General features: G+C 34.4%; 1 protein-coding gene across 1 annotated transcript in view; it reads right to left on the bottom strand.

Annotated features, from left to right (window-relative positions):
* Positions 1-471: 471 nt before the first annotated feature.
* The window catches only part of ANKRD66 (ankyrin repeat domain 66), a 29,248-nt gene continuing 15,883 nt past the window's right edge, over positions 472-13,836 (bottom strand). Inside the window, exons 3-4 of the mRNA XM_074190173.1 lie at positions 10,853-11,081; positions 472-1,052 (exon numbers count right to left, since the gene is read on the bottom strand). Of these exons, the coding sequence (XP_074046274.1) occupies positions 851-1,052; positions 10,853-11,081 (431 nt within the window). The 3' untranslated portion in view covers positions 472-850. The remainder of the gene's footprint in view (positions 1,053-10,852; positions 11,082-13,836) is intronic.

The raw sequence follows: 13,836 nt of genomic DNA, 5'->3' as shown, positions 1-13,836 counted from the left end.
AAGGAGGGAGAAAAAATAAATGCATAGCAGAGAGCAAAAATCTTCAACAGTGGATAGAGCACCAGCCTTGGAGTCAGAAGGATCTGAGTTCAAATTTGGCCTCAGACAATTACCTAGCTGTGTGACCTTGGGTAAGTCACTTAACCCCACTTCCTTAAATTTTATAAAAAAGGAAAAAAAACTTTGAAGGAATCACAGAAAAGCAGGATATCTTTAAAAACAATGTGTAGTGTAGTATTTATTACATAGTCTTCTTTACAAAGCAAACAGTTGGAATAGAAATTTATGATTATATATTATTATTATATATTATATATTAACTAATCTTTTTAAAGATTAAAAATTAATCTTTTTAAAACTAATGTTTTACTATGTATATAAAATGTTATTTTTTGTCTTTTTGTATTTAAATTCAAAATAATTTTTTAAAAAAGAATTTTCCTATATGGGGGTTCCTTATATTAATTAAATAACAGGTCCAGTCCCAGCCCAGTTAGGGGTTTATCTACAGGGGGATCTACACAGATTAGGGACCCCTTAGTCCAGGCCAATCCTAGGAATAAACTTTTCATTCCAGAGGATATAAGTGTATGCAAATCTAACAAAGAAATAGCATAGTACAGACTCCTAACTGAGCCTTAGGAAAAGTTTGCCTCATAAAAACAGGCTTTGTCACACCCTTGGAACAATAGTGCTTAACTGGTATCTGGTCTGTGTTGTTGAGACCTGTGCTGGTCTATGCTCCACTCTCACCTTGGTTTGGTAGACTTTTCCTGATGACTTTCCTAATTGACAGGGTATCTAGCTTTATCTTAGTGATTTCCCTTGACAAGCTGCTCGCAAGGGATTCTTAATGTAAATTAGCCCTACCATTTAGAGTCTGATGAGGGCCCCAAGTTTTCTGAATCTTATTCCTATTTACATTCTGGTTAGGCCTTGGGAGAGTCTTTTCAAGTTCTTGTTTCTTAAGTTCCCATTCTTCATCTTTCTGATCCAAGGGCAGTCCCTTCTCCTGGGCCATTAATCGATAGGCCTGACACTCAACTTCAGCCCTAGAAAAGAGAAGATAGGGGAAGGTTGTTTACCATTTCAAAAACATATCCATTTCAAAAATGAAGATGGGACAATCTATCAGGACATGGGACTTCCGTGATAACACAGACTAGGTGGAGTATTGGATAAAGAATGAGACCTGAATAAGGAAAATCTGAGTTCAAATTCTTGGCTTCAGACAGTTTTTAATTATGTAACTTTCAACAAGCCAGGTAACTTCTTTTTGCCTCGGTTTCCTCAACTGTAAAATGGGATAATAAGACCTACCCAAAAGGATTGTTGTGAGGATGAAATGAGATAATTATTTTAAAGTGTTTAGCATGGTTCCTGCATTTAGTTGGAATTGTATAAATCTTTTCCCTTCCCTTACTCTAGTATAATAAGAATATAGTATCTGAGTGAAAAATTAACAAAGATATCTTCAAACAAAACAGAAACTGAATATTTTAAATATTCCCCCACCTGGAAAAAATTGAATGCTAGTTATTTATTTGTTTAATAGACCCTGAAGTCTTGATTTCACACAATTTTTAGGCTAGCGGTATTTTAATTGAGATCTATGAACTTGTTTGCTCTATATATTTTCATATAATTTCATTTATTTAAACAAATTCATATATTTTAATATAATTTAAAATATTTTAGCATACTTAGTTTCTTTCATAATCCCATGTTTTTTTATTTTATGTACTTTAAAATTTTATTGTGAAAAGAGGTCCATAGATTTCATAGTACAGAAAAGATTCATGATACAGAAACAGTTAAAAAATAAATCTTTGCCTAAAGCATCCCATGCTTATTATTTGTGTGAACCCATACATGTCACAGGTCTCAGGTTTCTCATTTGTAACATGAAAAGGTTGTACTAGAGGACCTACAAGTTCTCTTCAATCACTAGAACGGTGATTCTATATGGCCATGGCTAACATTTTTGGACATCTCAACCTGTCTTTTAGATATGACAAATACTCAGGCAAAAATCAATCAATAAGTGGATAGCCACTGGATATATATAGATATATATATATATATATATATATATATATATAGTGTTTATTCATCATAAGCATATTTTTAAAAGTTTTATCCACTGATTTTATTAGAATTTTATTCTTTGAGAACAGATCTCTGATATCATAATGGAACTCAGTAAAACTAGATCTGTTTTACTGAAATTTGCTTTGTAGTTAGCTGTGCTGGAATAAATCCATTCTAAAAAATTAGGAACCAAAGAGATCAAAAAAGAGGGGGGAAGACCAATTTGCACAAAAATAGTTATAGCTATTTTTGGTAAAGATTAAGAATCAGAAATTAAGGGCAGATCCATCAAATGAGGAACAGATGAAAAAGTTGTGGCATATGATTGTAATAGAATATTATTATTATGCTCCATCTTTCTATGATAGTTTCAATATCAAGTAACTGATGGAGATAATTTATCCAAAAAAAGAGCAAGCTTTGGTCATTTTTTGCTGATTAACTGAGCCCAATTTACTTGAGATGAACAACTTTATACCTCACACCAGTTAAGCACTATTGTTAGAGAAATATACTAGGCTTATCTCCTTTTTCACTGAATCAGCATCAATATTCCTTATTCTTACCTCAAGATCACACAGTGAGAAATAAATTTTAAAAATTTAATGTATTTTAGACCATAATAACAAAAAAACAATTAGCAAAAGAAATTCTGAAGGGATTTTTTAAATTGAATAATTTTAATGTTATCATTAGTATCATCATCCAATTGAAGTAGGGAATAGGAAGCAAAACTGTGTCCATGCCTTCATTGGGATAAAGAACTTCCAGGTATATTCCCTCTAATAAATGTATATTGGATGATTTGGAACACAAATTTTTTAAAAATGAATGTTAAAAATTGTTTTTACATATAATTAGAAAAAATAAAATATTCAAAAACAAACAAAACCCAATGGATATTGATGAACTTTCTTGTAGCTTATAACCTTAGAGTTGCCCAGAAAAAATAATGTGCTTAATTGACCTATCGAAAAGGTCATACAGTCAGTTTGGGTCAAAGGTAAAACCTAAATCCAGTACAACATTCTGTCCCATAGTCTCTCACTATTGAAATCATGATGCAAAAGTGTTCTTTTGAAATCTATGGTTGGACTGGGACAGAATCAAGATGGCAGAGTAAAAACAGAGACTTGCCCAAGCTCTCCCCAAAATCTCTCCAATTATCTTTAAATAATGACTCTAAACAAATTCTAGAATATCAGAACCCACAAAAAAATCAAGTGAAACAAATTGCTAGCCCAAGACAACTTGGAAGATTCAGGGAAAGGGTCTGCTCCACTAGGGTGAGAGAGGAGCTCAGAGTAGCAGGGGTTGTACCAAAGCAAACAGGCTCCAACAGTCTAGAGAAAATATAGCAGGGTGACTGGGTCAGTGGCAATGGTGGCAATTTCCAGATCTCTCAGACCAGAGATTGCCAAGGTCATTTAGGAAAGTCATCAGGAAAAGTCTACCAAACCAAGGTGAGAGTGGAGCAGAGACCAACGCAGGTCTCACCAACACAGACCAGATGCCAGCAGGACCAGAAGCAAGCCTTAGGAGCCACTGAATCAGAAGCAGTGGCTGCTTCTGGAGCTCTCTGTCCATAGATAGTAAGATGATTGGAAGGAGATTACAAGGGTCCCTTTGCTATCACTGAGGCAGAATTCTATTGCTTTGCCCATACTCAGATCTGAGTTGCAGTCTTGGGTTCCAGTCCCAGAAAAAGGAGCTGAAGCACAAAAGAACTTAGTGCTGCAGAAAAGCAGGGGCCTTCCTCACAGTTCCAGGGCATAAAGGAATACTTATGGCCCCCTACACAGCATAGACCAGGAGACTGATACAAACCTCTAGTTAGATCATAAGATCTTGAAGGAATAGGAGACTGATACAAACCTCTAGTTAGATCATAAGATCCTGAAGGAATTGAAAACTTGCAGATCCCTAGAATTATCTCAGGAAACAGTTGCAAAAAACCCAAAAGCCTGGGGCAGTACACACTCCATCCTGAAAGAAGAACCCTACCTTAACAGTTAAAGTCAAGTCATATACTGGGGAAAGGAGCAAAGAACAAAAGAAAAAGATCTGACCATAGACAATCACTATAGTGATAAAACTGATCAAAATACATACTAAAAGGAAGATAGTAAAGTCAAAGTTTCTACATTCAAAGTCTCCAAGAAAAATAGGTATAGATCTCAGGTCAAGTCAAAGTACAAAAAAGGATTTTGAAAATCAAATAAGGTAGGTAGAAGAAAAATTGGGAAAAGAAATAAGAGCAATGTGGGAAAGTCCATGAAAATGGAATCAGCAACTTAGTGAAGGAGATATGAAAAAATATTGTAGAAAATAAATAATGTCAGAGCCAGATGGAAAAGAGGTCCAAAAAGCTAATGAGGAGAAGACTTTAAAAATTAGAATTGGACAAATGGAAAAGGAGATATAAAAACTTGCTGAAGATAATAATTCCTTAATATATAGCATTAAGCAAAAGGAAACTGATGACTTTGTGAGAAATCAAGAAAAAATAAAATAAAACCACAAGAATAAAAAAAACTAGAAGAAAATTTGAAATATTTCAATGGAAAAACACTTGATAGGGAAAACAGATCCAGGAGAGATTATTTTAAAATTATTGGACTATCTTAAAGGAATGATCAGAAAAAGAGCTTAGATATTATTTTTCAAAAAATTATCAAATAAAACTGTCCTGATATTCTAGAAGCAGAGAGTAAAATAGAAATTGAAAGAATCCACCAAACACTTCCTAAAAGAGTTCCTAAAATGAAAACTGTCAGGAATATTATAGTCAAATTTCAGTCTCCCAGGTTTACTGTAAGTAGCCAGAAAGAAACAATTCCATTATTGTGGAGGCACAGTCAAGCTAGCATAAGACTTAGCAGCTTCTTCATTAAAGGATCATAGGACTAGGAATATGATATTTTGGGAGGGAAAAAAGCTTAAATTACAACCAAGAATCAACTACCCAGAAAAATTGAGCATACTTTCACAGGGGGGAAATATGGAAATTCAATGAAATAGGGGACTTTCAAACTTTCCTGATGGAAAAACCAGAGCTGAATAGAAAATATGACCTTCAAATAAGAGACACAAGTGAAGTATAAAAAGCTAAATAAGATAGGCAAATCATAAGAGACTTAATGATGTTGAATTGTTTATATTCTTGGATGGGAAAAATGATACTGATAACTCATGGACTTTCTCATTTATTAGGGCTATATAGTCAAGGCACAGGTAGAAGTTGAGTATGAAGGAATAATATATAAAAAGGATGGAATTGAGGTGAGAGAGGAATGTACTGGCAGAAAGAGAAAGGGGAGGTAGATTGAATTGTTATTTTTATAAAAGAGGTAAGAAAAATCTTTTACAGTATGATGGAAGAAGGGAAAGTTGGGGGAACTTGAATGAGCCTTACTTTAAATAAGGTTGACTCAGAAAGGTAATAACATAAAAACTCAATTGGGTATAGAAATCTATCTTACCCTACAGGAAAGTAGGAGGGGAAGGAGAAGGGTGAAGGGGTGGTTGAGGTGATGGAAGGGAAGGAAGATTGCAGGAGGGGGATATTCAAATGTAGAACACTTTTGAGGAGGGGCAAGATGAAAGGAGAAAGAAAATAGAAGAAAAGATAGTGGAGGGAAATATAGTTAGTAGTAGGAACTATAGGAAAAAATGTTGAAACACATTTCTCTGATAAAGACTTCAGAGAGCTGAGTCAAATTTATAAGAAATAATCATTCCCCAATTGATAAATGATCAAAATATAAGAACAGTTTCAGATGAAGTGATTAATGCCATCTATAGCCATATTATAAAAAAAGTCCTAATTCATTATTGATTATAGAAATATAAATTAGAACAATTCTGAGGTACTACCTTATACCTATTGGATTGACTAATATGACAAAAAGAGAAATAAAAACATGTTGGAGGGCCTGTAGGGAAAAATGAGATATTAGTGCACTGTTGGAGGAGCTGTGGAATGATTCAACAATTTTGTAGAACAATTTGAAACTAGGTCCAAAGGGCTAACAAGCAATGCCCACTCTTTGACTTTGCCACTACCAGGTCTATATTCCAGAAGAAATGAAAAACAGGAAGAAAATGGACTTAAATATATAAGGATACTTACAGCAGATATTTTCTGGTGGTAAGGAACCAAAAATTGAGGGAATGACTGAACAAATTGTGGTATATAATTACAATGAAATACTATTCTGCTATAAGAAATGATGAATAGTATATTCTCAATAAAATCTGGAAAGATTTTTATGAGTATATGCAATGGAACATGTTATAATGACTTCTCTTTTCTCAGTAATGCTGTGATTTAAGACAATTCTAAAGAACTTATGATAAAGATGCCATCCATCCCCAAAGAGAGCTCTTTTAAATACTCCTTTTTTCTTGAATTTCCTCATTTTGAAGAGCTGAGGGATATGTCTACTTTCACAATATGATTATTATGGTAATGGTTTAAATGCCTACACATTTCTCATCTATATCAAATAGCTTGCTTTCTCAATAAAGGGGAGTGGGGTGGGAAGAAGGAAGAGAATTCAGAACTCAAAGTTTAAAATAATCAATGTCAAAATTTGTTTTTACAGGAAACTGGAGAAATATAAATAAAATAAAGAAAACTGCAAATGCTTTCCATCTTCTTCCCCAACAACTTAAAACTTTTCTTTTCCCACAGATCTATGATTTTACTTTATCACTCCATATACATTTTCTAAATATGGCTGGTAGTAAAGCCCTCATGATTTATGGGAAAAGATAATGTCTTACAAAAGTCATAATTATAGATGCCAAAGTTTATATCTAAATTTAGGGACAGTTCCTGTTAGCAGGTTGTGAAACAAATAATTTATATAGTTCCTATTTTTGATAGGATAACTTGTACAAAAAATAAAAAGTTTTTAAAACATTCAACCAAAAATATTTATTGACCCTACTATATAATAGAGACAGTCATGTGATAGAACTGGAAGAGATCTTAAAGTTTTTTGAATACATTTCTAAAACTTTGTTCTTTAGAAACCCAGGGTCACACACACACACACACAATTTTAATGATAAAGAAGAGATAGTCATATTCAACCAACTATCTGTCTTGCTTTCTAAAAGTATATCACATCTGCCTGCATTCTTCTCATATAAAAATTAATTTTTTTGCAAGACAATGGAGTTAAGTGACTTGCCTCAGGTCACACAGTTAAGTATTATGTATCTGAGCTCAAATTTGAACTCAGATTCTCCTAATTCCAGGACCAGTGCTCTATCCACTCTGCCACTTAGCTGCCCTTGATTCTTAGGGAAACTATGTGGAGCAGTGGATAGAGCACCAACCTTGGACGCAGAAGGACAGGAATTCACACCCGTCTTCAGATACTTGATACTTATTAGTGGGGGACCTTGGGTAAGACACTTCACCCTGAGTGTCTTACATCCAGGGCCATCTCCAGTCATCTTGAGTCATATCTAGTCACTGGACCCAGATGATTCTGGAGGAGAAAGTGAAGCTGGATCCAATTCATATGTTTGTCATACCTCTTTTCTGATGCCATGGTCTTCTTCGAGAATGAAGTACAAACGTCATCATCATCATCAAAATTTATTATTTGACTGAAAATGTCCTTAAATTCAAGAAGCTTGCATTCTGCTGGGAGCATCTGACATGTACTCAGATAAATAAATGCAAATTTTATGCAAAATAATTTCAAGAGGTAATGGAAAAAACTTCTGCTCCAACTGAATTATTCATGAAAATAAGTAACAAAATGATGTTTTGAGTTATAAGGCTATAAAGCCTAAGATCATAGACTAATGTATTTAATCTTTAAATAATGATGGCATACAGAGTGGGCCAAAAATATTTGTTGAAGAAATGATACTATGCCCCATTAAGGATAAATCATGATATCTGTATCAAAGTAGTCAAAGTCTATCAGTTCTTTCTTTGAAATTATCTTGTATTTAGTTGTTTTTCTTCCAGTGATATTGATCTGCCTGATCCAGGCTCTTGTCTCTTCATAGTTGACCCATACTATCTCAAAACCTCCTAACCAATATCCCTGGAGTTAGTTTAAACTGAGTTGGATTCATGTTTTTAATACTAACCATGATAAACATGAGAAAGTCATTTAGACTTTCTGGAAATCAATTTCTTAATCTGCACAAAGAGGGTAAAAAGACTCATAATACTTTACCAGGTTGTGATGCTCACAGAGGTAAAGTGTGTTAGGCACCTTACAAACCTTAAAGTGTTGTATGATGTGAAAAAGGAAGAACACAATGATATGATAGAGCTAACAAAAAACTGACCAAGCTTGCGAGTGGTCTTTAAAAAAATGCATTTTGAGATATGAAGGAGCTAATTGAAGGTAAAACTAGCATTCAAAAAAAAAAAACCCAGCACTTTAACCTCTTGGGGAAGAGGAAGGGATTTTCCTTGCTCCTCACACTACCATTGAGTGTGGAACTACTTGCTCAGAGGCAGATAATTCCATCCAGCAGTTGAATTCAGATTGAAAGGGGTTGAGGTACATAAACTCCAGACAGAAATAGCTACAAAAAGACAATCTACTCATGGCTAAACAGCTTCAAGAAGTATGACTTCTAACAGCAAAGAACAGAGCTATTTGTAGATTCACAAGAGAACTCATCCTGGAAATCAAGGGTTGAGCTGCAGTTGGAAATGCAGCTGAAGAACCAAACCCAGAAATTTTGTGCCCATAGGGGAGTTTTGTGACAGTAAGGACTTTGATGCCAACCAGTTCTAGAAGAGGGGGATTCTCACTTGTGTGCCACACCACCATTGTACTCTAGATCCACTATGTCCCACTAATTTTAGCAAATGCTTTTGCTTTGAACTATGTTGGCTGTCTGGTTGTTAACATAAAATACATAAGTGGAGACTCATGACATATGTTTTAATTAGCTATTCATAGAGTGCCCCAAGGGTTAACCAAGAGAGAATACTACATTATTATCATAATCATATGTAAAACTGCCAGAACAATATCTCTATAATACTAATTTTTAGCATGTTGTTCCCACATTCAGAATCACTGGTGAGTCTCCTTTGCTTACATTATTGTTGTTGTTTGCCCTTCATTTTCGAAGAGGACCATGACATCAGGGAGGTGATTCCATGACATGCAAGTGAGTTGGATTTAAGTGAGAGAGTGCTATGCAAAGCCACCAGCCTCACTTTCTCCTCCAGAGCAATCTGGGTCCAGTTATGGATCAGGACTACTAGAAATGGCCCTGGAGGTACTGGAAGAACTTGATTTTTTAAAGCTAAGCCTTTCCCAAGTCCTGGTTTGACTGAGGCAATGCCTATTCAGTTATTAAGGTTATATAACAATAAGCATAAACTATATGCACTATATGCACAATACTCCCTCCTAAAATTATAAAAGGTTTCAATAAAGAGAATGTCACCACTATGAATAAGGGAAGAATTTTTAACCAATCCAGGATAGAGGCAATCACAAAAGATAAAATAGATAATTTCAACTATATGGAATTGGAAAACATTTGCATGAACAAAAATAAATATTTGCAACAAATATCTCTGATGACTATAAGCTAACCAAGCTATCAAAAGAATTAACATAAATATGTAAGACCATTCCAGGGAGGAAGACTTTTTTTTTCCACCTGGCCTTCCTCATAGTCTTCCAAGTCCCCAAAGAAGTTCCACAATTTTAGGGAATTTTCCCCTGATATTTAAATTATGAAACAAACATGAGTTTCTTGTAGTTGAATGGAGTCTTCGTTACATAGAGAAAGCTCACATGACTGATAAGTAAACTGATTGGATTATTAATATGACCATTTATAGGACAACCACTGACTTCCTCTATTCCAGAAGCCTCTTTGCTTTCAACTGATTTTTAGATAGTATGCAGACACTGGCCTTGAGAACAAAGCAAGGAATGGGAAAAAATTTGCTGGTATTTTAAAGTATTAATAACTTTAAATGCTTACAACACATATATTTCATTTTTCTTTCATTAGTGTAGTGTAGTGAAAATAAGTATCTCAATAAACTAGTAGGAATAAGCTTGTTAATTTGGTAAAACTTATAGTAAGAATAAATTTTATTAACTTAAGATGGTTTGTCAATTGAGCATAACTGATTCCATTTTAAGCCTCTGTTTTGTGATTGATTGAGCACTTTTGAGTACAGTGTTTTTCTATCAATAATTTTTCAATAATAAAATGTCTGGGTGGTATGACATAGAAAGCAACATCTGCATATTCTTGAACAACTGATGAAATATCTATAGACCTGATAAGGCCTACTGAGAAAATATTGCATACAACTTTATCAGTAATTTCGAAATAAGCTATCAATCAACTTATGTGGTAAACAAGTTTATAGCTAAAGTATAGCTAAAAGTATAAAATCCACCTGAGACCCCAGTCATCAGCCTGCTCCTAAATTGAGATTAGGATTGTCTCTCTGCTTCCCCTTAAATGACTATTTAAGATTTCATTATATGGGGAAGCTAGGTGGTGTAGTGGATAGAGTACCAGCCCAGGAGTCAGTCAGACCTAAGTTCAAATCCAGCTTTAGACACTTAATAATTTCCTTGCCATGTGACCTTGGGCAAGTCACTTGCCTTAAATAAAAAAAAAATTTTTAAAGATTTCATTACACTTGTTATCTCATTTGGTCCTCAACAATATCATTATCACCATGTAACCTATAAAGAAACTGTTTCCGAAGAAGGTTGAGTGACTTGCCCACCTCTCAAGGAATGCCAAGCACTCTTGCTGTCCATAGATCTGTGCAATCCTCTTTGGAGTATCTCCAAAAAAATCTGGGGCATCAATGGCAGCATGCAGTTTATGGAGAACTTTGAGTACACCGATTCGACCTGATTCAGCTGCAAAATGTGCTGGGGTCCAACCGACATCAGTCACCAAACAGGGTCTGGCTCCATAGGATATTAGAAGCTTTGTCATCTCAACATGTCCTTAGAAGTACAAAAAGGAAAAAAAATCAGATTAAAGAAAAAATCTTTTCTTTCTGAAGACAATGTCAGCCCTTAGCAAAGGTATTAAATGGATGAAATTTTCCTTTGGAACTTCTCTTTTCTCTTTCCAGTATCTGCTTCTCTTATTTCCCCATTCCCAATTCATTACCCTCATACTACCCTGGAAACTCAAATAAAATGTTTCACTTGAAGTACCTCTCTATGATTAACATTACATGTTCCATACATTGTCTTTTCTGATTCCAAGCCAGATGTTCCAGCTTAGTTATTCAGAACCATACTGAAAGACCAAGGATCCTTTCTGAAATTCCAAAAATCATATGCTAGATTGTAAGGGGATGATCAGATTTTTAAAAGCTCTTGAACTAAAAAGAAATAATTTCAATGCTTATATTATTTGTTATCACTTCCAGAAGTTAAACATTATAAAGCTAGCCTTCAAAAGCTGTCCCTTTCCACTTAGATATTAGATCTGTAATTCAGGTAACCACCATTATGTTTGTCCTGAAATCTTAGTTATGTCTGCTTTAATGCAATAGTTAACTTTCTTGTTTGGTTTGCCAGTGTGGATAAGCAAAACAAAACAGTACAAGGTACAAATTTTTTTTAAAATATACTTTCTATTAAAATAATAAACAAAAAGCATTGACTAATTTCTATAATAAAAAGTAACATATGTCTTAGAGCAAGATTTAAAGAAAAATAAATAACTTTGTACTAATTTAGTGCTTCTATGAACATCAATTTCATCTATTTTTTAGTCAATAACTAATCTAATTCTAATTTTTCTTATACTTTAAGGATGAAGTTTAATGTTCCCATATTGATCTAGGTATTGAAAAATTCTGGGTTAATACCTTTTCTAGTTTCCCACTTTAAATTTTCTTATATGAATACAAATAAGAGCCTGTTTGATTAAGGAACTTTGGTTTCTATTCACTCCTACAAAATGACACGTTCACACCAGCAAAACAAACAAACAAAAAAGTATATTTAATAAAGTGATTATAAAACAGGTAGAAATAAATCAGTTTTACAGCAAAAGTAACCAATAAATCCCAATATAATAAAAAGAAGAGCACAGCCTGCATAAAGATAGATATTAAAAAAAACATCACCAATCAGGGAAACACCAACATTTGAATCCACAGCAGCTGGGGAGTTCCACATCACAGCCTTTCAGAATCACAATTGGGAAAATGTCCCAGGCAAAGCATCCTTTCCATGGGAGAAACTCTGAGGGGTTGGCCAATGTTAGGGACTTTTTAGGGGTCCCAGACAAAGGTGGCACATTGCCAATAGGCTTATATAAGCTTTTTTGGCACTTAACCAGGACATGTGAAGAGTATGCACATAACCTGGGAAGACTTGTGGCCAAGGTTATGAAATTAATTAAATGTTAAGCCTCTGGGCAGGTAGCCAACCCTCCCAAGATTCAACCCCCAGAAATGGCTAGTTCCTGGAGGGAGTATTGGGCACACACAAAAACAACCAAGTTCATGCAAAGGTGATGGGGGACCTTGGGTAGGGGAACCAGCATATGGCCTTGCCCATAAGAATGGGTATTAACCCTGCAAAGCCATTTCCCAGTTGAGGAATTAAGGGTAATATTTAGGTAATTGGAAAGATAGAGGCAATCTCGACAGTTAAAGGAAATTTAGAAAGATGGAGAAGGCTTGGGAGAATAATTCAATTTTGCATGACATCCAGTTCAAGATGTCCTATACATATCTGGAGATATGCAAAGATTGTTTAGAGTTGGATACATGGTTCTTAGAATCCTCAGCCTAATACCCTTTGTCCAGCAATACCTCTACTGGGTCTATACCCTGAAGACATTATGAAAAAGGGTAAAAACATCACTTGTACAAAAATATTCATAGCAGCTCTGTGGTGGCAAAGAAATGGAAATTGAGTGAATGTCCATTAATTGGGGAATGGCTTAATAAACTGTGGTATATGTGTGTGATGGAAGATTATTATCTATTAGAAACCAGGAGGGATGGGAATTCAATGAAGCATGGAAGGATTTGCATGAACTGATGCTGAGCAAGATGAGCAGAAACAGAAGAACATTATGTACCCTAACAGCAACATGCGAGTGATGATCCACCTAGATCAACTTGCTATTACCTTCAATTTTTTTTAAAAAAGGTTATCCTACTATGTAATTTTGTTATATTTAATACTTTATGTTTTTTCCTTAAGGAATGATTATACTCTCATCACATTCAACTTAGATCAATGCATTCCATGGAAACAACATGAAGACTAACAGACTGACCTCTGTTGGGGGGGGGGAAGTAAGATTAGGGGGAAAATTGTATAATTCAAAATAAAATAAAATCTTTCTAAAAAAATAAACAGTTTGACCTTTATTAAAAAAAAGAATCCTCAGGTTAGAGATTATTGAATCCATGGGAACTGATAAGATCAACCAGTGAAACAATATAGAGAAGAAAAAAATGACCTAAACAAAATGTTGAACTACATCTACTGTTATTGGGTATGCTTGAAATGAAGATCTAGCAAATGAGACTGAGAAGGAACAATCATAATATAGAAATAAATTTTGTATGATTTCACATGTGTAATTAATATCAAATTACTGGTCTCATGAGAAAGGAGGGAAAGAGTAAAAGAGAGAATTTATAACTCAATTTTTAAAAAAATGTTAAAAATTGTTTTTACATGTAACTGGAAAATAATTTTTTGCCAAAAAGGAGCAATCAGA

Source organism: Macrotis lagotis, chromosome 5, assembly GCF_037893015.1.
Source record: "Macrotis lagotis isolate mMagLag1 chromosome 5, bilby.v1.9.chrom.fasta, whole genome shotgun sequence".
NCBI lineage: Eukaryota > Metazoa > Chordata > Mammalia > Peramelemorphia > Peramelidae > Macrotis > Macrotis lagotis.
This window is presented reverse-complemented; position numbering and strand designations above follow the sequence as displayed.